General features: G+C 39.6%; 1 protein-coding gene across 16 annotated transcripts in view; it reads left to right on the plus strand.

The window, feature by feature from the left end:
- Window positions 1–27,759, plus strand: part of ZMYND8 (zinc finger MYND-type containing 8) — a 112,943-nt gene that overhangs the window by 27,007 nt on the left and 58,177 nt on the right. For 3 of the 16 annotated variants that reach the window (XM_019539578.1, XM_019539591.1, XM_019539587.1), the window contains exons 1-3: window positions 3,377–3,480; window positions 13,096–13,166; window positions 14,211–14,273. In XM_019539578.1, coding sequence (XP_019395123.1) covers window positions 3,467–3,480; window positions 13,096–13,166; window positions 14,211–14,273 — 148 coding nt within the window. In that variant the 5' untranslated portion in view covers window positions 3,377–3,466. Of the gene's footprint in view, window positions 1–3,376; window positions 3,481–3,783; window positions 3,884–5,974; window positions 6,043–13,095; window positions 13,167–14,210; window positions 14,274–19,591; window positions 19,726–20,381; window positions 20,416–27,759 lie in introns of those variants that run through there. The other 13 variants (XM_019539584.1, XM_019539583.1, XM_019539592.1 and 10 more) reach the window with 10 other exon arrangements.

Consider the following 27,759-nt stretch of genomic DNA (forward strand, 5'->3'; position numbering starts at 1 on the left):
CCCTGTCTATATGAGACCTCTGCTTGTAATGGACAGAAGATGCATTATGGGAGTCAGTCCTGGGGTGGAAGGGTAGGGGTGCACACTGAAACTGGGGGAGATGGTGCCTCCTTCTTGTATTTGTTAGTAGGTGCAGTTTGTTTCTTTCCTGGGTATAGTTCTTCCTGCCCAAGACAGTTGGTTGTTGCAACATACGTAGAATGAATTCCTTCTTTGATATTTTTGACTTCCCCTTCCTTCCCCTGTGTTTTCCCTGTTTCTCTCTTTCAGTGTTACCCCCTCTCTTCCTTTTCTATTTTTTTTCTCTTCACCTGCTTGGTTTTTTTCACAACTTGAATCTTTAAAGCATTGAACTGGGTGAATGCTAATCCATCTCTTTGTCCTCTCCCATACCTTAATGAAGCTTTCTGGCTTCCTCTGCTCTTTCTTTTCCTTCCCCTCCCCCTCCCATGTAAAAGAGGTTAAGTTGCAATAGGAGGTTTATTTAATTGTCTTACATATAATTTATAGGCCTAGTATGCTCATTGTAACTAGGGCTCCTGTCAGTCTTTAAACTGGGTGCCCACCTCCAGCAAGAAAGAAAGCAGACAAGACATTTAAAGCATTCCTTTCCTTGATCCATTTTTAAATAACTAAAAAATCTTTTTACCCTACCAGGTTTGAATTCTGAACGGTATGTGCTGTTTGAAAGAGCAGCTTTTTTCGGTTTTGTTCTTGTATTGCTGTCTGGTTGACCAGAGGCATTCGGATTACTGTTTCTAACTTAGGCCACTATTTCTTTGACTCATCATGGTAGAATTTGGGGCCTCTTCTAAGGCTGCTGCTGTTGCTGCTAGGCTATGCTGCAGACCATAATTATTAGCTGATGCACTGATTCCTTACCTAAAGACCAAGTGTGTCAGCTTGGCAATGTGCCCAGCCACCATCAGCACCATTGCATTCACAGAATGAGATTGCTGAAGAAAAGAAATGACGAATAGTGCATGTTCACTTTCATTTTGTCAGTGAACTTCGCAGGGACTTAGATTTCTGTGTGTAATCTGAGTAATGCTAGAGCTGAGCTGTCTATTAATGAAAATAGACTTTAGTAGTTGGTGACGCCCTTTCTCTTGCAGTTAGTGCATGAACGAATCAAAATCTAGATAGTTAAACATTGAGGGAAATTATCTTTTATTTTGCAGGGTTTTAGGCACAGCCCTGAGTAGTTGAAGGGTTTGGACTATTAAAAGGAAAATGCTGCAAGTGCTCACTTGAATGTCATGCGTTTTCAACATGTTCTTGTTGCCATAGTGGGCTGTGCATTTCCCTTTATAGCAGCATACTGTTTTTGCTGCATTCCTAAAACAGAACAAAACTGCCAGTGTAATCTGTGAGCCTTCCTGCTCTCTGCCCTGAAAAACATTGCCTGGGCTAAAAAGGGAAAATGCTTCCAGCAGAGACTCTCGAATTGCTTATGAAATGAGTATTACACTTGGGGCCATTAATCCGCTGGTACAGCCTAAAATACAAACAGAAAAATGTACATTGTTTTGTGACATGGTGGTTTGGGAGTTTTCCTAAGAGACTGATTGTTATCTCTGAAATAACATGAATTCAACGTGGGACACTACAGCCTAGGATGTTTATTTATATTGAATTGTATATATGTGATTCAGGAAGATTCAAAACGGACAGACTTGTGTCTGTGAAGGTGGTATTGGGGGGAGCATTAGCTTTATTTTTGGCAGTTATTTAAGGGTCATTAACTTTGGGGGACAAAGTTAGATTGTGGGGCATGCTACATTCAGAATTAACATCCCTGATATCACAAAGTAGCTTTTAAATGCCTGCTTTGATACAATCTTAGGTCACACATATCCCATTTCAGTGTTGTGAGAACGTTTACTTTTCCCTTGGTTATTTTAGTTTATGTTGTAATACCTATTTAAATCTTAAATTTCTCCCTTTTCCCACTACCCTGCACCTTTCTTTGCATAAGCAATTCTTTTAACAATAGAAGGTAGTACATTTTCAAATTAGTCGTTTTTTACCTGTAATGGCCAAGTAATTTGCAGATAGAATTTTAATGCCTAGTTACCTGATGTTAGTGTAAATATTGGAGCACAAATATAAAGTCTTTGTATAAATTCGGCCCTTGAAAATCTCCCTCTGGAGTTGTGCCTGTCCTCTTCCTGGAATAGTGATAAATCCACCAACCCTCACTGTATTCAGAAAAGAACTGAATCACAGGCTGTTTGGGAAGAGGAATGAAAGCTCATTTTCTTTGAATAAGGTGCTTATAAATTGGCCCCAAATCAGACCGGTTGTTCAGATGCATTGTGCTCTAACTCCAAAATCACATACCATCTTCTCAAATTGCTTCATTCTCCAGAGCCTTAATCTATGGTAACAACTGAGGCAAAATGCTGCAGAATTGAGAGAGCTGTGCTGATGCTCATAACTCCATCTGAAAGCAGACTCTAGTATTATTCCACACATGGAAATCCATTCCCTTTTAGGGCCTACGTTTAAAAAAGAACCAAGTCTGACAGGGTTAATAGACAGGAAGCTGCAGCTGCAGCCACTAATACGGAAGTCAGATTTTTGTTTAACTGACAGCTTTAGCAGGCCTGAGGATGGGGGGAGGGGGAATTTGAGAATACAGCATCTGTGGTGCAATACTGATGATTTTTGCTATTCACTGCAGCTTTTCATTTCTTTTCTTAACCTTTTTTTTAGTTAAGGGAACTAGCTCCCTACTCTAATCCAAAATATGTTTTTGTTGAAATCAAACATGCCATGGTTTTCACCTAGATTCTGGTATCACAATGTCTAATGAAATTATGCTCTGGGTATGTGACTCTTAGTGTTAATTGTAGGGGTTTTTAAAATCTGTAAGAATCATTCATCCTGGTCTTTCAGTTTTTCTTTAATTTTCCCCCCTCCTGTCTGTTGTATGTCAAGATGCTTTCCTCCCTTTCCAAAGCATGTTTTTTTCTGAATGGGGTTTATGTCAGAATCCCAGCAGAGTGATTTTAGCTTTTCTCCTAGACCTGGATGATGAACCCTCTTTGTTGCTGGTTTAAAATCTCTGAGTTCAGACAGTAATGACAGTTTGAGATGCATTTTATTTGTGCAGGCAGTTAGTGATCACTTTCTCCTGCTTGAAAATCTGGGTGTTTTTTCTCAAGAGTTTGTGTTTGGGGTCTCTTTTTAAGTTTCTTCTGCTGAAGCAGGCCTAGCTTAGCCTGTCTTCTCTATGCACAGGATGGCTCCTGCTTGCCAGAGCTGCACAAAGATAATCGCTCAGGAAGTGTTTCAGCCAATCCCCTGAAGCTTTACATTCAGATTTACCAAAGTAGCCAATCCAAGATTAGCTTTTATTAGGAAGACAGATCATCAAGCTGAAGTGCCAAGCCCTTTCTGTCTGAGTACTGAGAGCCTGTCCTCCATGTTTTATAAGTATTGACATAACACTGTGTTAACAATGCATCCACAGAGGTAAGCTTTACTTTTTACATTTTTTTTCTCTAAGACCTATGAGCTGTGGGCTGAGAGTGTGATTCTCTGTGATCTGTCGTGCAAAACTCACACCACAGCACTTTATTAAGTTGAAACTGTTTAAATTTGCTTTCTTGGGTCACATGGTTAGTAGCCATTAGCCATAGCTTTATTTTGCAAACTGGCAAAACCTTGGCATACCTACTACTTCACAGGAGGATGGTGTTTTTAGAGTTTATCAAGATCCTGGTATTCCAAAGCAGCTTTCTCTCTCTGAGCAGTTTGCCAGCACTATTGTCTGTTGTGTCACATGCCTGCTGAAGAGAAAATGGAAGCTAGGGAGCAGATGCATTTAACTGCCCTACAGGGAGTCAAGCAGGGATAATGGCAGACAGCAGAACAGGCAAGTTTACCTTTCTAAACAGTGAATGGAACAGCTAAGATAAGTTATCTCTGAGAAAATGTGGGATTTTTAAAAACCTAGACATCAGCAAAAAGTGCTAATGGCAGATTGTAGTTATTGGGCCTAGGTGGTGTTGTGCTGTTGCATCATGTTTTTTGTGCAGCTTATCTTAACTTGAAATGGATTTTGAACTTTTTTCTTATAGGAGTAGTTAATATATTATGTTTCTTTTAATGAAGGACAATATATGGTTAATATTTTGTGCCTTTAAAAATGAGTTTCTTACACTGCAGATTTTACAAATAGGTTTCTGGTCAATAAAATGCAGGATATCATCTGTTTATGTTTCTAATTCTTTAAAGAAAAATATGCTTTTGAATTGTTAGCTTCTTTCTCTGGCATGGTTCAAATAAACTAATGCACCTTTTATCTGTTTCTATTTTATTTTATACTCTACCAGCCACAGTTCTATGTTGTGGAGTCCAGGGGATATAAAATCATGTGTGGTTCATGGCAGTAGTACATGTTCGTTTTTCTCCTTTTTTTTTCCTTTTGGTTTAATGCTACGTAATTATTTCAAATATTTCCCTTTTGATCAATTTCCAAATCTGCCAGCCTGTTGTATCTTCTTAACTGGAAAAATGAGATGGTTGCTTGAACAGTTGGTAAGTAAGCAGTGTGCTCGTCTCTGAACATTTTTAATAGTTTTCAAAATATTTTGATTTTAACAGGGTGCAGTTAGTCCAGCAGGTGAAGTGTAGTCAGTGGCTAGTAGCATTTAAAATCAGGAGTTTTGTTTAGCATCTATTTGCAATGACTTGTTCATGTAAATTCTGTTCCAGCTTGAATGCACTGTTTTTCTGATAATCTGCTGCTAAACTTGAAGGTTATACTTCCTGTTTACCTCTGGCCAGTGAAAAAATTTCTACTTACTCTTTGTTCCTAGATTATTAATTAGCATGTGTGGAGGTTAGAGTGCAGTCAGGCTGTTTCTCAGGCTTATGAGGTGTAATGAAAGTGCTAGTGCTCAGCAATGTGGTGTCCTTATACAGTTAACTGTATGTTGGTTACTAAATCTGTTTTAATATTGTATGAAATATAATCTAAGATGCATTTGTTTGATTTAGTACTAATTTTGACCATCTTGCACTTTATTGCAAATTTTAATCATAGCATTTGAGTGCATATTTTAACAAACTGCAAGGAGTTAGATTCTTTAGTGTTTTAAGCCTAACTGCATTTATTTGGAGTAATTCAACCCATAATGCTTGTATAATTTTAAGAATGAACCCAAATCTAATCTGGTTTTAGATATTTCTGTATTTTGTCAGGATTTTATGCTAACTTTTTATAAAGGTTTCCATGACTTTGATAACATAGTGTAACATGCCATTTTACTCTGGTTACTTCTTTGCCAAGATGAATATCTTAAAGTGTGAAACAAAAGTATTAACTGAAAAGTCAGATTACAAACTAAACCAAAACTGAAATGAACTGCTGTTTCAGCATACAAAAAAATGATAGTGCAGCTAAGCAGTAAGTTTGTGCTGTTTTAATTTATCTCTGATTAGTAAAATCAGAAATTGCATTTGGACATAATTTTCCTAGCAGCAATGTATACACATTAGCAGTTTGGTTTGGAGTCTGAAACATTGCACAATATTATATTTGTTTAATATGAGGAAGCAGGAGTAAGTGATCTGCAATCAAAAAGCTTGTATTAAAATGGCTCCCATAGGTTTTGTTAAACTAGGATCTGTTTCAAATCTGCACCTCCAGACACGTTGCTGACAACGAAGCATATTTGTATAAGCTGCCCTGGCGTATGTAATGAAACATAGTATCATGAGTCTGTTAAAGTTCTCTATTTTTAATCACTCAAATATAATTCTTTTATAGTTCACAAAAAATAAATGTCTGCATTGCAGCAAGATGTCTGAGTCAAGGTAGAGACAGCAGTGTTGTTTTACAGATCAGCCCAATCACGCTGCTCCATGGAGTACTTGAGCCAATAGAAACAGAGGGTAGGTTAAAGATTGACAATTGCAGTGGCAAGACTGAGAAAGGCCTTCTGGAAATTTCTACCATCTTTGTTCCATCTAAGTAAAGCAAATTCAGCCAAGCTGAAGAATTTCATATATTTTTGGTGCTTTGTCAAGGTATGATGTTATCACTCCCTTTTTATAGATTGCATAATAAGAAGCACTCTGTGCTATTTTTCTACTGTGCAGGCCAGATGGGATGTGAGGTTTTATTTAAAAGACAAACCCAGGGTGTGGGGGGGAAACATATTCCTCCCCAAGATTTTGCAGGACTGGGTCTTGTTAATATCACAATAAGATGGAGCATGCATGAAGCAATGTAGCTGAAGTCTATTCAGCTTGCAGAAAATGGCCATTATTCTGACATACCCAGGAATTAATGATATAATTGCTTTTTTTGTTCTTTAGTAGCCAGAAAATTTAATTTCAATTGTCCAGGATGAATATGATTAGCTGTTGTCATTTAGTGCCAATGTCCAGTTACTTTTGTAATTAGCTTTACAAATAATATCTGGAGAGAAACAAAAGGGCTATCTGGATTATAAATGAGAATGGAAACAATAGATTTTTAAAAGCCACATGTCCCTTTCTTTCTTGGGAGCAGCCTGGTAGGAGTTAAATAGTGCTAGGGGAAAATGAGTGATTTTTTTTTTTTTTAAAACAACTGGTGACAGTACTTAAAAACAATTAGGGTAAGGTGCAAAGTACAGACCACTTCAAATGTGATTTTTTTCCCCTCCCATCCACAGGCACCTGAGTCTGTTTCTCACTGACTTAGAAAGACTTGCATATTGAAGATTGGCCCTGAGCTTCACAATATGGAAATCAGCATGTGAATTTAGCTTCTCCATATTAATATTCATAGATTACGTTTAGTTTTTTTTCTCTGAGCTGCCTCCCAGTTTACAGTCCCACTACTGGCTCTCTGTTTTTTTTTAAATTTATTTATTGTAGTAGCCATGTTCATCCTGTGGCTGAGAAGTGATAGAGTCAAGTCATTCTCCCACAGGACTGGTGCAACTTCAGAGTTATTGGCTAGAGGGTGGTAAATCTCAGTAAAAACTTTTTTAAACTGGGACACAATCACTCTGGAGCACCAGAGTATTACTTTAAGAGTATTTGAAGTTGCAGAAGTTGCACCTAAACCTGGATTCTCACATAGCCCTACATAATATTATCCACTGTATCATGTAGCCTTCTCTCTCAAACTGGGTTTAGAAAACATTTCTCTTGCTAATATGTATCCTAACTTGTAAGTTGCACATGAGCTTAATTTCATAGACAACTTCCTTCTGTGGCAAAGTATGTCCTTTTAATGTTAACTGTTATACTGACAGCAGTCAAAGTATCTGTGTGGTTTACAATGGGGTTAAAAATGTGTTAAGAGCGGTGTACTGGCAGTGTTAATGCTGGATAGTATGGAGCCTTATTTGTAAACAATTGTTCCCAAACTCTGCCTGTAACAAGCCTGCTTACATTGCTTGGGCCTCAGCTGTGCTAGGTCTTAGCCTGACAGAGAACTGAGTGATACCACAGCGTTTTAACCTTTTCTTTTCCTTATGCTGAGGTTTTTTGAATGTACATGGTATGCAGTAGATTCTTTTAGAAGATCCTAATGTAAAACAAACAGCCCACAAAACAAACCCCTCACATATATATATTATTGGTGTAGGTGTCTAAGGCTACCTAATCACTGTATGTATATGTTTGAGCTAATGTTTTTTAGGCTTAAATTGCTTAATACATTTTGGGCGTTTTGTACAAGTTTCTGAATAAGAAAACATCAAATCTGAGGGATCCTCCTAGCTGAAGACTGAATTTAAAATTGAATGATTTCCTTAGTAACCTGTGACTTCACAAAACTCAGTCTCTTGTACATTTGTAGTTAAACATTTGAATGTCAGGTGTCCCTTTGTCGTCCTTTACCATTTCTGATATTTAGACATTTGCTTTGAAAATAGCTCTGCTGTTTAAACAAGAGATACAGTTATTGAATAAACTGCTACCATTTTAGCTACAGTACAGGAATGAGGCAGTGCAGTGCTGCCAGACGCCATTTTAAGAATCCTGCATAAATAGCATAGCTACCGATGAGTAAGAGACTGTTATAGGTGAGTGCTTATACAAAGCTGCTATTTATTCAGCAATGGCATGCTAATATTTTTTTTTCCAATTTTTATTGAATGCAGTTTTTTTGAAATCATGATTTATATTTGCTACTCACAAATGTAATCTAGGAAGGGCAGGAATTATCTTTAGGATGACATTTAATTTTAGTGCTTACAGATTTAAATCATTATTTTTTTTAATTAAAGGAAGAAAGATTTCCATAAACGTATGGTTCTTGGGTTTAAATTAATGTGCTAATTCCCATATGTAAACCGAGAATATTGTGCATGTGGGCATTGGCTGTTCTGAGTGGTTTTCCATATCTATCAGATTTTCTTGGTTAAATGTCAAGGTGCAGTAGTTCATCTGAAACTTTTAATTGCTCTTTGTATTTAACATAGGTTAAGAGCAGCTAATATTTTACACATGTAAATTTTGAGATAAATATTACCACTAATAGAAATGATCTTTCCTTGTAGGCAGTTTTTTATTTAGTTGTCTGAAAGTACCAGTTTGAATTTCATAGGCAACTGTTTAGGTTAAAAGGCTTAAAAATTATTCAGGTAAGTTCATAAGGCAATTTTGTGTTAAGCAGAAATGTCCTGTTTGTTTGTAACCCTCATTTTTTTACCTGAATATCCCCACCTACCCCCTATGAAAGAGAATCTCCATCTCAAGCCCCTTTCATGAGACACGTTAAAATAGTTTGCATGAAACAAGTTAATTTTAACTTTTTAGGAGATCAACTTTCATTTTTATGCAAGAACTGTCAATATAGGTATAGTGGCTTTTAAATGAAGAATCTATGTTCTAGTCAATTAACAATGAAGCTGGCAAAGCTTATGTTTCAGTTACTAGTTTCTTAAAATATATTCCTTTCCTTTGTTTTGTAAGGAAATAGCAGTTGCTTTGAGAATGACCCAGGTAAAATATTGTACTCAGCTAGGTACTTAGTCAGATATATATCACTATCATTTCCGATATGTAATCCTAGCCATCACATTCTTAGCTATACCTAAAGTAATGCATCTGATCTGAGAAAAGTGAATTAACAAAAACAATCAGAACTGCAGATATCAGGTCTTTTCCAAATGTGACTTTATAGGATAATCTAATCTGATCTCCTAGTTATTGTGTTCCTATAGTACTGGCTCTTGATTTACACTTATTTTGATGCAAGGGTTTTTTTCCGTATTTTGCTGTGTGAAACTGTAGCATAATTGTTTTTAGGGATCTACTTTCTTTGAGTTATATACCATTTGAATTTTTTTTTTTTGCTGAAGCGATGCTGCTGGTGAAATTACTGAATTTGAAGGCTTAAAGCATTTTCAAAATATTGCTTTTTGTAATAGGACACACAGAGCTGAAAAGATTCATGTCCATATGTCCTGGGAAAAGTTTCTCTAAACTTACTGTAAATTACCATTATTTATTTACAAACCTAGGTCTTTAGGACACCCCACCCATTAAGAAGTACCATTGCTCACATGAGTCTTAATGTGTTCCAGTAACACAAGCAGTATAAGATACTTCTGAAGTTATTTTATTGCTGTGACTTTTAAAATGTTTCATAGCTACCTTTAATCCACTTATTTTTATTTTTGTTAGTATCAAATAAGTATTTTTTTTATCATCCAGGATCCTGTGACATTGTATTTTAAATTGTTGTGCCTTTTGTTTTTCATATTAAGAGTGGTAAAGTGTGGTATTATTTAAAAAATTAGAATTTCTATCTGTTCTCTAGGGCTCAACCTTCAATAATTTCATTCTGCCAATGATCTATGAATGATGTATTAGGTACTTCATTAAATTTGGTTTCAGTTATGGTGAAATAAAAGTACAAATACACATAATAAAAATGCAAAAGCAGTATCAAGTAGTGAATGCATTTCTGAATGCATAAAGTTCTCTTGAGTTCCAAATCTTGAGATAAACATCTGTCAAGTCTGACCTTTGTATTTATTTATATATTATTCAGAGCTGCATCAAGTCAGATTTTGGAATCATTTAGAAAAAATACTTTTTTTGACTTTTGCAGTTCCAAAAGATTTATTTATACCTTTTTAAAAGGCGATGAGGAGCAAATTGAGTGCTTTTAGTGACTTAGAAAAAAAGAAAGATAAATGAGAGCCAAGCAAATGAGGCTTGACTTCTGGCATCCCAGCTGTTCTAAGCTTGGACTCATGGGGCATGTTCATATACACATGTTCTAGTGGAAGTTGGGGATGGGGGCGGGGGACACATGCTTAATTAGATCGGCTCTGAGAGCCACTCTGATTATGAAGTGCCTGGAGGGTCTCATGTATCAGCGTCCCTGTGCTTCAAAATGGTGGTGAGGGTGCTTTATCTAAAGTTTGTTTGATGAGCTTTAAATAAAGCGCCCCCACAGCCATTTTGAAGCACAGGGACACTGATACACAAGACGCAGAGGCTGGCTGGAGTGCGGTAATTACCACGTTCCAGCAGACTCAGTTATCGAGTGTGCTTTGATGTGCTGTAATTGCAGCGCGTTGGAGTTGCCTCTGCACTTGTCTGTAGGAACAGGCAATTATTTCTAGTGGAGGGCTGCTTACTGAGTTTTGGCAAGCCATCGAGGGCCGCACGACAGGCAGCTGGGGGCAATTAAATATTAATTTTCTTAATTTTTTAGAGGCCCCGCGGGCTGGATAGAATGGCCTGGTGGGCCACATCTGGCCCACGGGCTGCATTTTGCCCACACCTGTTCTATCGGCACCCACATGTGCCAAAACCTCTTCTGACCTGTAACACCCCCCTACACTATTTCAGTGAGAGATGGCTATACAGTTTTGCTCATGTGCCTCTTTCCTTACATGCCACACTTTTTTTTCCAGTCATGACTTTCAAACAGTTCATCCTCTGCTTTTTACAAGGGGCTCCACTATGCAATCTGTTAGGCTTCTGTTATGCCAGATTGTGTTTCGATTTTGTGATCTGGACAAATACCCATGGGGGATTTGATTGAGATTTGTGTGGCCTAACCCATGGCTGAACCTCTACCTCCAGTTTTTGAAAAGAGATAGCTAGCCTTATTATATCACTGCTTTATTCCTGTGCTGACAGAAGTAGTGCATATTGTTATGTATAGTAATCACATTATTCCAATTTGGTGATGGCATTTCTTAAAAAGATAGGCAAAAAACCAACCAAACAAGCAAACAGAAAAACCCAAATGTAATGCTTAATTTCAAATGTTTCTACAGAAAAATGCAGCAAAGCACATGTAGCAGTAGTACAGAATATTGTTTTCAGTGCTTGACGGTTCTAAAAACGGAAGTTTCTTTTTAATAGTTGTAGTTTATAGCATATTTACGATAACATTTTCCAGACATGATGGATCCTGTCAGTTTTGTGTTTTCCACTAAAATAAGCAAAGTGTGTTCTATACTTAAAAGATTTGCTGGTGAAATAATGTTTGGAAGAGGTATGGAAAAGTAAAAAACAAAAAACAAAAAAAACTAACCAACATTGCTATGCCAACACAATTTTTTACTATACAGAGTTTAAACTAGCAAAAAAAAGTTCTTTACCACTATATAACAACTTCTGTTCAAGATGCTTTTTAGGTTTATTGACAAAAGAGCTGTTACTGGTACAGTAGAACCTGAATTTTTCATATGTGGCTGGATTGCAACTCGCTTGATTCACAGCAGATTGCTGAATTAAGAACAAGGCACTTGGCTCTTTGCTTCAGCCTATATCTCTATAGGTTTTCCAATTAGCTGGAGCACAGCCACAGTCCCACACAGCTGATTGGAGATGTGATGCCCTTTGGAATAAGACCTGTAGCAAACAGCTGGTGCACCTCCACAATCCTACACAGCATTTGCTGCAGCTATATGACCCCTTCCTAGTTCACAAACCTTCGTTTCACAGGGGAGGAAATTTAGGAACCTATGCCTGTCAAGAATCTGGGTTATAATGTATAAGCAGCATCTCTGCTTGGGGTGCTTGCTATTTTGGGTTTTTCTCAGTTCTATCTGTAACAACCAAACCACAAAACTTGCATGCAAAGCTATAATCTTATTAAATTGCTTTTTTCCTCCCTTCTGTAAAGATGAATCCAAACTGAAAAAAGTTAGACCCTTATTTCTCCATCTATGATACCAATGGGGGAAGTAGGCAGGTTAGAGATTTTTACTACCTTGTGTCATGCAATCCTACTCTGAATAAGTAGAAGTAAGTCTGAAAAAGTTTGGAAGGCATGGTGTTAGATGTCCTGTTTCTCTCTTTTACACTTCTACTATTGGTAATTGCTACCTGAGGTTACTGAAGGTGAATTTTGCTATTTACTTTTTTTCATCCTATTGTGGAGCTTAGCTTTAAAAGTTGTCATCATCTATAAAGTTAATTATTAGGCCCTGAATTTGCAGCCTTAGTTCTCTGCACATATGGATGCATTCTCCTACTTGTATCAATTGAAGTTAGTTGGACTTTAGATAGACATATAGGAGTCCATTCATACATTGTATAGGAGGCCTTGGATTAGGAACTATTTGGGATAGGAGCCTGGTCATGTCTATGGTTGTCTAGTGTCAATTATAATTTGTAGTAATATGCACAATCTTCAGTGAATATTGGGAGACCAGTGCCATTAATATTAAAATGAGCATTACTTAGGTATATACTGTGCAAACGTGACAGGCAGGATAGTTTCCCTTCTGTTCAGATGGTACATGTTCTAGCGCAGCAAAAGCTAACCTTTCTGGAAGGTGTGCCCCATCTTAGCCTGCACCAGCTTTGGGTGCCACTCCAGTCCCTTCCTTTGCCCAAGTTGCTGCTCTTCTTTCTGCTCCCTACCCAATATGCTTTCCATGCCTCCTGCCCTATCTGCTGCTGTGTTGCCTGCCCCCTCCCTGATCTGCCATGTATCGCACAACAAGACCTGTGCATGTGTCACAGGTTGGCCACCCCTTTTTTAGTGGATATTAGATAAAGCTATATTAGATTTCTGGCTGAAAATATTTGACGCTAGCACTTGACGCTTTTATGAAGGAACTTTAAATATAAAAGTAACATATTATAAATCTCTAATTCTTGTAGCTTGGCTGAAGAGGAAATAAAGGCCGAGCAGGACGTGGTGGAGGGGATGGATATCTCCACTCGATCCAAAGGTGAGTAAGAAAGCATATTTATCTCTATTCTAGAACACAGGGGGAAATTGGAAGTCTTTGTTTAAAAGCAGCGATGCAGCATGTGATCTGCAGTGCACCTAAATAGATGGAAGGCATAAATTCTTAAATGGATATTACCCTAATTATTAGAAAAAATATTATTTCTGTTTTTTAATATTGTTTTTTAAGAGGACTATGCATTATTGACTAGTTTTATCAAGAATAATACTCTGAATATATTATGTTTGAGTACATTCAGTTGTCTCTCCTACTTGCCAGCAATCAAAATTTGATCTGGACTTTCAGAAGACATCAACCTCTAGTGATCCGTGCTCATTGTTACCTGTTTCCTTGGAAGTAATTCTTTAATTCAGAATAGCAAAATAAAATAAAAAAAAGTTAAAAAAAAACATGTTAGCCGGTCCTGCAGTAATGAATCATAACTCCAGGAAAAACTAACTGTAAATGTGAAATTTGCTGTCTTCACAAAAAATCAATCTTGTGAATGACTAATGTCAGTTAGGGATACTCTGTTATCCTGACAGAAGCTAACTGTAGAATTTTAAAGAACTAAATCTCCATCCCTTGTGTCTATGGGCCTATGTCAATGAATTAGTCTAGGGGAGGGAGCAGCAGCCTATGACCCCTGGACCTCATAGGTCTGACCTGGTCCATGGATGCATAGGGGATCCAGCAGAAAGCTGCCTGTCCAGTCTTAAGTATCTCCCTCCACAGTCCTCCATTCTCTTGCGTGTGCACTTGCCTCTCAGCCTCTTGAAGGCTCAGATCAAGTGTATAGAGGCTGGATATCTGCAGTGAGGATAAATGCTCACTTGGTGTTGTGGGGGGTGGTAAGAGATTTGCAGCACACAGGTTGCAAACTCCATTCTGCAGTGCCAAAAGGTTGCCAATCACTAGTGTAGGATAACCCTGTTTCAGCGTAAAAAAAGCTGCATCTACATGATACAACCTATTGTATTGATGTAAATCCAAAGTAAAGGGGGAAATTTTACCTTGGCTTGATCCAAGTTTAATTTTCTTCAGGACAAGGGACTTTGGACCAAGGTTTGTACGCTTGCAACTTTGCCTCCTGTGATACATCTGTAGGTAGGTGTATGAGCTACCTCTTACACAGTTTTATACTCTTTCCAAACTTGGCTGCTCTGTTTACCCACCTGACCTCTACTGTTTAAGGGCCATTGCAACAAGATGTCACCTCCCTGTTGAAATTCTAGCACATGCCCAGGTTCTTCTTTGCTATGTAGATTCTCCAGGTATAAATACTTTGGTAGCTAAGGGCACTTCTACATGTGCTTCAGGGGTGGAAGGGGGAGGCGTTTTAATTAGAGTGGCTCAGAGAACAAGTGCTGCAGCATCTCGTGTATCAATGTCTTTGCATTTCAAAATGACGGTGGGGTGCTTAAACTAAAGCTCATAGAACGAGCTTTAGTTCAGGCACTCATGCCACCATTTTTCAGCGCAGAGATGCTGATACATGAGATGCGGGAGGTTACTGAAGCACAGTAATTGCCATGAGCAGGCTTTGTGCTCATGTACAGGTACCCTCAGTGACTGCACAGTAGTTGTAACTATGTTTCTTTCAAAAACATGTCTCAGCATTTTTATTCTTGTATCTTGTCTTTCAACTGGGAATTTTAAACAAGCAACATATATTTCTAAAATTGTGTTAGGTCCAATCTCCAAACAAGTGAAATTTCCTTAAAAAAAAATCTCTCCTACTTTAAGAAGGCATTTTACAGGCTTTGGAAAGCCCTAAAACCAGCCATATAGAAAGGTGTCAATCCAGATTTGAAAAGCATCTAGGTGTCTAGTTCACCTTTTTCTATGACCCCAAGGTATATGGATATGGCCTACATTTTAAGATGTCCTTTAAATCAGCTTGGGACCATGCTGTGGTAATGTCTTGTCTATCTTACCGGGGTGTTGCTGCTTTAACTGTAAACCTCATATGATTGATTGAGGATCATATTCCAGTCTTATACAGGTCATTCTGGATCTTATCCCTGCCCTCCAAATGTCTGAAACTCCACTCAACTTGGTGTAATCAGCAAATTTGCTGAACATGCACTCAGTGTTATTGTCCAAATCATTAACAAAGGTGTTGAACAGTACTGGACCTGAAACAGACCTCTGGGGAACCCCACTTGATTCCACTTCCCAATTAGACATTCAGCTATTGACAGTTACTCATTGAGCATGATGATCCAACCGGTTATCTATCCGGCTTGCAGTACTTTACTCTGTATTTCTTTAGCTTGTTAATGAGAATGCTGTGAGAGATGGTGTCAAAAGCCTTGTTAAAGTCAAGGAGTATCACATCCACTGCTCTCCCCACCATCCATAGAGCCTGTTACATTTATAGAAGGAAATCAGCTTGGTCAGGCATGACTTCTCTTGGTGAATCCATGCTGGCTGTTCTTGATCACCTTGTTCTCTAGGTGCTTCAAAAGAAATTCCTTGAGGACCTGCTCCATCATCTTTCCAGGTATCAAAATCATGCTAACTGGTCTGTAATTCCTCTGATCTTCCTCCTTTCCTTCCTTAAAAATGGGCACTATAGTTGCCTTTTTCCAGTCATCCAGGAGCTCAACTCTGAATTCTCAAAGGGGATAGCTAATGGCTCTGAAATTACCTCAGCCAGTCCTTTTGGTACCCTAGGATGCATCCCACATGGCCACAGTGGTTTGAAAGCATCTAGCTTCTCTATGTAATCCCTTGATCTGTTCTGCTGTTACCCTAGGCTTTATCTTCTTCCCTGTCTTTGCTGCCAGCTGTCAACTTTCCTGTCTGCTGCTGACAGAGTTGGTGATGGTCCTGCTTTGAGCAGGGGCTTGGACTAGATGACCTCCTGAGGTCCCTTCCAACCCTCATTTTCTATTGTTCTAACTGGCCTTGTCATCTGATAGCTGCCTCTATTTGTGAAGACTGAAATAAAAAAGGCATGAAATACTTTGGCCTTCTCTGTATCATCTGTTAGATGTTGGGTTAATAGAGTTTAATTATCTTTTTTTAGAAAAAAGCCAGAGTTATCCTTTGAATGATAATAATAATGATAAAAATAATAACACTGGCAATAGTATGGTAGGGCCATTACCTTCAGGCCTCATGCAGAAGAACAGGGTGAAATCATGTTGAGTTCCTACCACTTGAAACTTGTGTTGTTGAGCTGAAGATTGGTTTCTTTTCAGTTCACATCAAGGCAGTAGATATCCACATTAGAAAAGGCTCGGATGTAAGAGATTTAGAAACCATAAAAAGCAGAAACTGTTATATACAGGATTCTAAGACTACAGGATAGATCTGTGTATGTTCCTTGCTACTCATTTTCATGTTCTAATGCTAATTTTGCTTTATGCATTTTACCATGTGTCTACATGAGCAAATTGACCAACACAGTTATAATGGATTATTTCACTAAAACCATTTACCCTGTGTGGACAACCACTAAAAATGGACAGTTTTGGGGTTTTTTTTTAATGTATATTTTAGCTACATTTCTAAATGTAGGCAGCCAGGGACTAATGTAATATTTCAGAGAAGCTGGTTCTTCAGTTTTTTCTTCTATAATTTTGCACAGTGTTTTACAGCTATTAAACACATAATCCCTACAACCTACATCAGACAAACAGAAAATGAGGATAATGAACACATAAGGTGGTTTGGAAAATAATGGGCAAGATTAAAAATATAGATAATATCAAGTCTAGTTGACACAAGTGCATAACAGATTTAACAATTTAGTTGAACTCATACTATAAATATCCTTGTTTTAGTCTAAGTTGCTTATTTTGATTTGGGGTAAACAGAATCCAATTCAGTTAAGTTAAAGTGAAATAAACCTGGTTTAAAGTCTAATAAGTATCAACACAATCTTTTGCACTAGTCTGAGGCTTTGTTTCAACTTGTTAAATTAAGTTACCTGACCAGGCTTAATTAAAACCCTCTAAAACTCTAGTTAAGATCAGTCAAGCCTAAGAATGTGTTGAACTACTCAAGTACCTTAACTAGATTGAGGCAATAACTAGGAAGAAAAGATGGGAAGTAACAAAACGTGAGTAGGTTGAGAGTAAAGGGAATTGAGACTAGGCAAAGGCCTGATTTATGTTACAAAGTTTTGCTGACAGAGCTTTCAGTTCTTTCATGCTAAAGGTTCCTCTGCGGTGGCAAAACCCCCATTTTTGCTAATTAGAGTTAAAGTCCCTCTACCAAGCAGAATATGGCTTCTGTTTTCTACTGGCAGATGGCTCCAGTGTCTTCCAGTGGATGGTTGCTGTGGTCTGTTTGGCAGCCTTCTTATTTGTGTGATTTGTAGTTTGCATGCAGTGCTGGTATGAGGAATCACCAGAAATGCATCAGTGAGCATGCACTGTTGCAGCTTGGTATTGGTGGTACCTGCTGTCTGCTGCCAGAAGTTCTGACAGGAGATGTAATTAATACCAGAGTTTGAAAGTGACAGAACTAGGAACCAGAGTTTACCAGGGAGAGAGTCATGCATGTGAAGGGCAGAAATTTTACAAGAGCTGAGCTCACTTTTACAATAGATGGGTTTTACCACTTTTAAAATGCTATATAAAACTTTTTTTGACTTAAGCAACAGAAAGTAAAGCAAACTCTGAGCGTAAATCTAATGTTATATTGGACACAGAGATACAGCTACATACTAATTGGTCCAAAATGTTAGTTAATATAGACATTTTGTTATGATTGTCAAATTAAGCAAAAATATCGTGCATTGTTACTTATTTAATGTATTAGATTAAAGCTATTGATATTTACTATGGGAGTTTCAGTTACAAGACTGTAATTGCTAGTCTGTTGCTAAATGTACACTGTGGAAAAATTATCCCCAAATCAGGCAAACCTTAGTTGATATCTGTACTGATATCTTAGTTGATAACCTCAGTGGATACCTGTACTGGATTAAATAAAGATTTAATTTTGTAGGCCTGGCAAATATATTTTCTCTAACATGGAGTTTTGGATTATGAGGTCCTTTTCAACCCTACTTTCCTATGATCCAGTGTAAAATGGAGAGAGGTGATAATAGCAAAAGGGGTAGTTTTCCATTATAGCAGTCCACTATAGCAGTTATCCTCACATGAGCATCCCCACAGCAAAGCTTTACCTAAGTTACTGTGTCCTTGTTGTTTGTGCACTAGGGGTATCTTTGGGAATGTATTGCATGGTGCTTTGTGCTGAGAGGCTCTAAGATTCTTTCCCAGTTAGTTGAATACATTGTGAAAAATGTATTAGTCATTTGGGGAATTGTGGGAAGGATATTGGAAAAATGTTGGCACTCAAGTGATTATTGCTTGAGTCCTAACTATGGAGTGCATTCCAGCTCAGTTTAAACCAGAGCCCAGTCTCTAACCTGGATACCACCTCTTTAAACTGTCTTGAATAACCTTCAAAATAGGTCAGAGGTTTTTCTTTATAGAGAGCCTTGAGCAAAAACTCCGATGAGAACCAAAATTAACTGTGCAGTGAAGGGACATCCTATCACACAGGGAATCTGGTGGAGTGTAGATTTGCATCCATGTCTCTCATCATAGCCACTGACCCATCTTTCCTCTGAGACACAAGTTAAATAACTAAATTATCTTCCTAATGACTGTATGTTCACTTTTCTTGGGAAGAGTACACTATTTACTTTATGTAAAACAACACTTGTTATTTCAAGAATTCTAGCGTTATATTTCTTGTTCAGAATTTGTGTTGAAAGCTTTATCTTGGGGGTTGCTGTCCTATTTGACAGAGAGCTTCTCTCTGTTTTGAACATGGAAGTAAAGTAAATTATGAAATAGAATTTCCAGGATATGTGATATATTTTGTAACCATCACTTTGCAATACATTGTGTTTTTACTGTTCATGCAGTGATACCAAGTACTTAATCACAAAGAAATGAATTTCTTCCCAATCTTAAAAAGTAACTTAGAAATACTGCAGCAAGACTGAAAAAAGCTAGAGCCTGAGGCTTTTTTCCTTAGTGGAAAGGCCTTGTCACTTGAAATAATCAGCAGGGGAACTTCAAAAGTGCCTTAGGGCATTAAGTCCCTATAAAACCATACTATAGTTTCTTAATAGCAGCAGTGGCTGGGCATGCAGTTAATCCATTATCTGTTGAAAGAGTCTAGAGATACTGCATATTTGAAAGCTTCCTAAGTTCTACAGTACAAAAATACACAGCAGTACAGCTTTACGCTGCTAGAAACCCAAAATGTAGATGTGTTTTCACCACCATAAAGCAGGCTTCTACAGGCCTGGTTTCCTACAGTCAGTTTACTGCAAATACTTGATTTAGGTTTCAAGTTTTCATTGTGTGGGTGCAAGCTTTGGTTGAGGTTTGCATATAATTGTGTTCACTTTACTTTTGGGAATAACTAAGCATGGTACATTACAACAGGGATAAAGGTTGAAAGGGAAATAGACAGCGCAAGGCTGTTACCAGTGTCCAATGAGCAGAATATACCTGTGAATATAATCGGGACATCCTAGAGTTCTGCAGTCCATCTATTACGTGTTTTCAAGTCTGCTCTGGTGAGTCCAACTCTAATGACACTGTCAGTGAAAACAGTGTTATATTCTCTCTACTTGTGATTTTTCTATTTTAAATGGGTACTTGCAAAAAAAAATCTTTTTTATGGATGGGCAAAGAGAAATTTCATACTTTTAGTTGATACTTTCTGTAAAATTTTACTTGGAATCGTAAACATATAATTTGTTGCTAGGCAAATACAAATTTCTGCTCATAAATTCCTTTTACAGTAGCCAGCATAACTCCTGTCTAACTTCAGCATCACTGTTGATACATACAAGTATTTAAATTATTATTAGAATTCTAACTTTTATGCCTTTCTCAAAATCTGCAAAGTGGAAGGTATTTTTGTTCCAAAAAAGGGGGACAGTTTCACTTCTGTTCTTATGTTTCATGTTAATAATGGTGATTTTAAAAGGGAGGAAAAAACCAGAATGCCTAAAATTTAAAGGATACGGTTTTGATATTCAGAGATAGCAAGTTTAGGGCAGTTAATTATAATTGTGACCAAAATGCAATTAAATTCCCAGTGTTCTATTTTAATGCATACAAATTGTGTCCTTTCTGTTCCCACCTTTGAAAAAGACAGTTTGTTTAATAAAATAAGTTTGTTCCCAAACATTTCCAGACTTTTGGCACCTTTTATCTTTTCTTCCAGGTTAGAATTAGAAAAATCATGAAAAGTAATAAAAGTAAGTTGGCTTTTCCTACTCTATTTCCTGCCCATCATTCTGATATTATTTGAGGCCTTGTCTACACACAAACATCTACATTTACTTTGGTTTAACTAAACCAGTGGGAAATCCCTGTGTGTGAACACTTTTATTTTAGTCTAAGTGTTTATTACAGTTTAACTTAAATACATTCCTAACACTAAATTAAAAAGAAAAAAAACCACTTCCTTAAATCAGAATAAGAATGTCCATCCAGCCTTTTGCACTGGCTGAGTAAATCCATTCAAAATAATATTTTAAGTTAACCTGCTGAAACTCTGTTGGGTCCATGTTTGGAAGAAGGTTTGGAGGTGGGCTTGTTAAATGTCTAAGACAGACCCTCATTGTAGGTAAGCAGTTATACCTTCGAGCACAAACCTGTTGTTGAAGTCAACCAGACTCTTATTACTGACTTAACTTGGTTATTTAGAATTGTCATTAGTGGACGCATATACATGTGCCCTTATGGCGCTGTTATTACTGCGCCATCATTTAGTACTTCCAAAAGGAAGTACTAAATAATGGCACAATAATAGCTTGCACTGTGCCATGCGTGCCGCTCACGGTTGTTTTTGGCTGATGCATCACCATAGCAACGTGCTATAGCAAGGGAACACGTTGCTAAGGTGAAGTAGCTGCAGGATCATGGTTTGTGATTGGTGATGCTACTTTGCTGTAGCACGTTGCTATGGCGACATAGTATCATGTAGATGCACCCACTGAGTGGTGATATCACATGTACATATTCATGCTGCAGACATACAGGACAATGTGTTCGCTGCCCAGTCCTTATATTGCAAAGGATCAGACTCTTAGGTTGCGTCCAGATGAGTGCGGTTGTGGTGCTGAAAACATGTTTGCAGTGCCACATACCGCACAGTCCAGTGATCTCCACTCTGCAAAGGTGTGCTGTCCAAGTGTGTGCTGTGCTGGGGGGGGTTTTCTGCAGGATTTTTGACCCTGGATATCCTTAGAGTGTAATGGGAGGGTACAGTATTCTCTCTTATCTCCATCAGTTAATTAAATCGTATATTGTCTTATCTTCATAATGTGTCCATTCAGGATGGATTACTGTCACATAAATTTGTGCACCTAAGTTCTTAAATGTGTGAAGATCTGGTAGCTTTAGGGCAAGGCTGCCCAAGCTCAGCGTGGCCAGGGACTATATACCTTACACAATGCAGGAACAGCCCTCTGGGATGCTCCCCACATTGCAATCAATATGTGGCTCCCTCCCCAGCACTCTCCTGCTGCATGGCAGTGGAAGAAGTGGCTATAGGGGCCCACATAGGCCGTGTGTAGGACCCTCACAGGCTGCAAGTATTTGGCAGGCTGCCAATTCGACAGCCCTGCTTTAGGGTTTAAGCGCGTTTTATTTTGTCTTGTGAGTAAGTAGTTACTGCCACTTCAGCCACAAGCTAGTGTGTTGAAATAACAGTTTTAGCTTTCAGGTATAGCTAGCATTAGAGCATCATTCCCTAATGGTAGCTTGAGAGAAATGTTTTTATATGTGCTTAGGTCAGCCTTGGCAGAACTGTAGAGCAATTAATAATACACTAGGCACAAACAGCCCATGGCCTTAATGGGAGAATTTCCTCTCCCAGGAAGTGTAATTAGCAGTATCTGTGCTCAATTATATTCCAAAGCCTTATGTTTAAAGCAGTGGTTCTCAGCCTCTTTTGGACCAGGACCCACTTGTTAACATTGATGGCTTAGTCTTGACCCAGTGCCCCTCACTCCCAACCCACTGCCCCCAGGTTCCAGCCCCCCAGTGTGTGTGTGGGGGAGGGAAGGGGGGTAGCCTGAGGGCCTCAATTAGTCCCTAGGAAGCTGGAACTCTGCCAGCCTGCAAGGGAAAAGCCATGGTTTCTCACATTTTTCTCCTTTAAAAAAAATAGATTTAAGAAGTTTGTTTGCAACCTTTTCATAAAATCTTGCGACCCACTTTTGGGTCATAACCCACAGGTTGGGGAACAATGGTTTAAAGATATTATGATGTAAAGTTGCATGTTCCTAAGATAGATAGATAGATATATGGTTTCCCCCTTGTCAGTGTGTCACAATATAGCCTTTAGTTACGGGGTGGACTGTTTTCTCTGAATGACAAGCTGTTAATTTTTTCATACTTATTATTGAATTTATCATCCCAAGGTTTATGCGCTGCTTCTGATTTAAACCCTTTGTTAAATACAGACACAGATGTTAATTTCCTTATGGGGTTTTCCTATCTTGGGCAGCATTGCTATTATTTTTGACTACTTCATGTACCATAATGAATTCACCCCTAAATCAAATTTGTAAGGTAATTTGGTGGTAATATTCTTGTCCTACAGATAGGGAAACAGGTCACAGACAGATTTTAAGCCCAAACTCTCCAGTGTCCACTAATTTTGGATGCCAGCTTGAAACCTTTAGCTTCTGATTTTTACCCACACATTCATGTGTGCATGCACACACATGTGCACAATATATGTAGCACATGGGTGTTACACATGTACACTATGTAGCATTTTTATAGCACTTCCAATGTAAGCAAAGCGAAATGGTTAGTAATTCAGTGATGGACTGTTAGGCTAAGGTTCTTAGCAATATGTAGGCAGTTTTCTGCCCGTGTAGGTGCTTTAAATGCTTCTCAAAATCCCTGCTTAGCTGTTACTTAGCTCTTTATGCACCTAGCACCTTCTGCCCCCTGGTCCTTGTCAAAGTTTTTGCCAGTTATCATTCAAAAAATTATCCAAGCACTGATGCCATAGAGTAAACAAGTTGTGTGGAGATTGGAGTGGGATTCTTAAACTGTGGCCTGGTGGTTGGGATACTCCCTTGGTTTGGGGATTTCTGAGTTCCCTAACCAACAGACTGTTGGCTATATGTAGGGATGCGGTTGGTCTCTGCAAAAAATGTTTACAAAAGTTGATGAATTGACTTAGGCATATGACTCCAAGACTAGGTTTGTGGGGAAAGATCCAAAGAGAGGGAAGTACCTTTCTGGGTTTAGAGCCAAAGCCCCACCTTTTCTTTTTCCTCCAGGCTATATTGGGTGGCTCCCCTTTTAGTTTGCTGGTCTCTGAGGTTGCCTTCCTTAGGTGTCTACCTCTCCCAATGCATTGCGTGGGGAGTCTCAGCACCACCTTGAAGACTGCATTAGGGTTAGGTGGAGCACTGTTGAACAGGTGCCAACTATCCTTAAGAGCCTGGGCCTTAGCTTGTTTAAGTAACCACTAACAGGACCTGAAACATTAAAATTTGCTTCTGGGTTTCACAGCTGGGACTGGACTAGATGATCTTCTGAGGTCCCTTCCAGCCCTAATGTCTATGAAATCTATGAAATTGTTTGATGGCAGAGGAAAGTAGCGATTAAATAATACTAGAGGTTGTTCTAGAATATCAAGGAGAGTGTGCAGTGATGGCTTCAAATTTTTCAGCTCTTGTCTTCCTGAACACTTTCTGACCTAGTTTTCTTTGTGTCACTCTGATAAGGGCCCTATTCACACCCAACTCTTTTCTCCTCTCCCAGATCATTCTTCTTATTCTTCTCAGCCCCAGGCCACCAAATCAGTCTCCCTCCCCACCCCCACTACAGTTTTTTGTTCTTGGGAAATTGTGTTGTTGAAACTGGGAAAAAAAACAATTCTGAGGTAGAAACCCAGCTTGGAAAAGTTGAGCACAGATGATTTAAATTTGACATAGGCTTATAGCAGGAATGTATTAGGCAACCTTAACTGGAGGTGTCACTACTGAGTGCTTTTATAACTTGATCTCCCTGCCAATCAAACAATCTAAATTACTGTTACATGTGTGGCGTGAATGTGTCTACTGTTTCAGGGGCCCTGGATATCTGTTCTTGCCAGTGAATCGCCTTGGGCAAATCATTCTGTACTTCTGTATCTTATATCTAAAGAAATTATGGTGCAGTGCATACCTGCCTCATGTGGTGATTATGAAGTATCATTAGTACTTTTAAAAGACTTGGTATTTTCAGGCCTTGTACACACAAATAAGGTGTACCCAGTTAAAACAAATGGATTTTTTAACTAATTCATTTGAACCAGTGCAAACCCTTGCAAGGTACTGCTGCCTTAAGTTTAAGAAGCTGATTTTGGCTTAGCGCAAACTGATTTGTAGAGATTACTGCGCTCCATACTCTGTGCTAATGGTGCTCTGCTGGTAAACTCCTTACTTTAAATGCAGCATATGCTAGCTGGTAAACTCCTTACGCAGCACATGCTAGCAGAAGGTTTTGTGCCTGTGTGGTTACACCATTTCCAGTAAAAATATTAGCTAAGCTGACAAAAACAGTTTTCTGTCAGCATAGTTACATCTACACCAGTAATTTTGATGGTATGCCTGTGTCATTTGGAATGGTGATATTTTCCCCATTCATGTCAACAGAGCTAGCTATGCCAACAAAATTTTGTAGTGTATACCAACCCTAAATCCATTTGCCTTAGACTTATTTAGGTTTAGCTTAAACAGATTTGGAAGTAGTTTAAGCTAAATTAGAATAGGCCACTTTTAATTTAAAATGAAACACCTTGCACTGATCTAACTAGGACCAGATCTGTACTGTGAAGTTTAGTCAGGGTAGCTGTGTTGGCTAGAAGCATGTAAAATGCACATTTCTTGCTAACAGGTATGCCAGCAAAAGGCCTGATGCAGACACAGTTCTGCCAACTGAAGAGCTTTCATCAGTCTTGCTTGTTTTGTTTGTCTGGCTAGCACAGCTGGGCTGGTGAAGGAAAGTTCCTGTTGGCATACACAGCATCTTTACTAGGCAGTTTTGCCACTATAAATAAGCCTGCTTTACTAGCTTTACTGCTTTAGGCTAGGGACAGAAGTTACACATACACAGGTCTAAGTGATCCAAACCTGGTTTCAACCTGAAACAGAACAGAAGTTCAGTGCACATAAATTGCTTTCCAAATGGCCAAAACCGGTTTGAGATAAACCTCGTTAAATGTAATATCAAACTTAGCTGATTAAGGTCAAACCAGTGTATTGAACTTCTGCCCCAGATCCCTTCCTGATTCAAGTTAATTCATGGTCCCCCAGTTTCCTAGAATGCTTGGCAGCAGGGCTGGCCCCTCCCCCACAGAGTTAAACCACTAAAGCTTCTGCTCCCTGCCAGCACCTGTCAGCCCGGCAGGATTGGGGTGGCAGGGGCAAGGGACCCCTAGACCCCATCTGTACAGGACAAGGGGAGGGGAAGTCACAGCAGTGGGGGCTTTTTGCTCCTGCAGCAGCCAGGCAAGGAGGGTTGATTTTGGCTCACCCCCACCCCCTCACCTCTGAGAGGGGGAGGGTGGGGTAGGGTGGGTATGCACCAGCCCAGCCCAGCACCACACCCTCCAGCCAGAGTCTGCCTGATGCAGGGGGAGGGGGAAGAAGCCCCCAGTGGGGGCTTTTCACTGCCCTGTGGCCTGGTTCACTGGGCTGGGACTAGCTCAGTCCCACCCCCTCTCCAGCCCCTGCCTGAGAAAGGGAGGGGAGCAGGAGTTGAATGCACTGGGCCAGCCAGGCACTGGCTCCCCAGCGAGGGTCTGCCTCCTGCGGTGAGCCAGGGAGTGGGGGCTTTCCCTCCCATGCTGGGCAGACCCTGGCCTGCAGGGGTCTGGTGCAGAGCTGGGCTGCTGTGTTCTCACCCTGCCCCACCTCCCCTCTCAGGGTGCAGTGCTGAGCTGATCGCAGCCTGGGAGTTGGATTGCAGAGAAACACAAAGCCCCAGTGTGGTTCACCCCCTCCCACACTGGGCAGACCCCTGCTGGGGGCCCAGTGCCCAGCTGGCCCAGTGCGTTCTGCCTCGGGACTCTGCCTCATGAGCGGGGCTGAGGAGGGGGCAGGGTGTGTGAGCTCACCCCACCCCCTCTTACAGGTGTGGGACTGGGGTGGGGGCAGAGCTGTGTTGATCCCAGCCTGGAGAGCTGGGCTGCTGGAGAGCAAAAAGCCCCCTCTGGGGTGGTGTCTTTCCCCCATGATAGGCAGATCCTGGGGGGGAGCTGCTGCCAGCCTGGGTGTATATGGTTCCCCCCCACCCCTTACAGGTGTGGGGCTGGTGAGGGGGCAGGGCCGAATATATCAGAGCCCTGCTAGCCAGACTGGGAGGGGGGAGGCCTTTTCCTGCTCCATGCAGACCCCATCTGGCAGGCCAGGACCAGGTAGTTTGTTCCCCTTCCTAGCCCCATCTGCCCTCTGCACTGCTGGGGGTGGGGGGCATGTATCCAGCAGCCAGTCAGGTGTGGGCTGCCACTGGGCTGGGTTTAGTGCATGAGTGCCCTCAGGCTGCTGGCCTAGGCCTGTGCAGGCTTCTGCCTGTTGTGGCTACCCAAACACTAAAGTCAGTTCAGTTTGTTGATTCAAGTTATAAAGTTTAGAAAAATCTGTGAAGAATGAACTGATTACTCTTTGGGCTTTTTGAACCTCTGTACTTATCTGTAGTGGCCAAGGTTCAAGTCCTTGATTAGTTTAGAATTGCACCTTTATAAACAAGTGTAGATTTCTTGCATGGACAAGATCTCGGGTGAAAAGGTTTGGTGAGTATATTTTTGGTGGTGGCCTGCTAAGACAACAATGAAGAAAACAGTGTAACAATTTCTAATGTTGGGGTAGATATTCAGTCACATTTCCACAAAAACGCCTAGGGCCAGAAGTTACACATAAACCAGTTTAAGTGATCAGAAACTGGTTTAAACCTATAACAGAACAGATGTTCAGTGCACATAAACCAGTTTGAAAATGGTTGAAACAGGTTTGAGATAAAGACTTAACTAATTTGGGTCAAACTGCTTTATGTGATGTCTGTCCCAGCTCTCTGTTAGTTAAGATGACCTTTGTGCAGAACTGCAAGTCATACTCAGTGCAGATGTCTGTATGGCACAATATGAGAGGGCTTTTGTGGGTGCTGGCTTTTATTGGACCAGTTGCTGGTTGGGATATGTTAAGACAAGTTTTTGGGTATTGCAGTACCCTTCCTTAGGTTTCTGCTATTTTTGGTGGTATCTTTTTTTTTTTTCCTCAATGTGGCTTCCTTATTTTGTGTGTGCTGTGATTCCTTACTGGTATTTTACTTTGTTATTTTCTTGATGCCTACTCACTGATTAAGACTGTTGTGGTCTTTGCAGATGGCACTAGTACATAACTGCTCTGTAACTGTTTGGATAGGATTCCAAGTCCTAGCTTTCTGCTTTGCTGCTTCTTGGAAACTCTAACAACTGAATTCCATCATTGTTTCTATTTGTAGTTAAAAGGTGGCAATAATTTTTCACCCTGTATGACCCCAGTTGAGGAAGAGTTCACTGCTGCATATTCATATGGAAGTTTAGATTAACC

The sequence above is a fragment of the Crocodylus porosus genome, unplaced genomic scaffold (genome assembly GCF_001723895.1).
Source record: "Crocodylus porosus isolate Cpor-Errol unplaced genomic scaffold, CroPor_comp1, whole genome shotgun sequence".
NCBI lineage: Eukaryota > Metazoa > Chordata > Crocodylia > Crocodylidae > Crocodylus > Crocodylus porosus.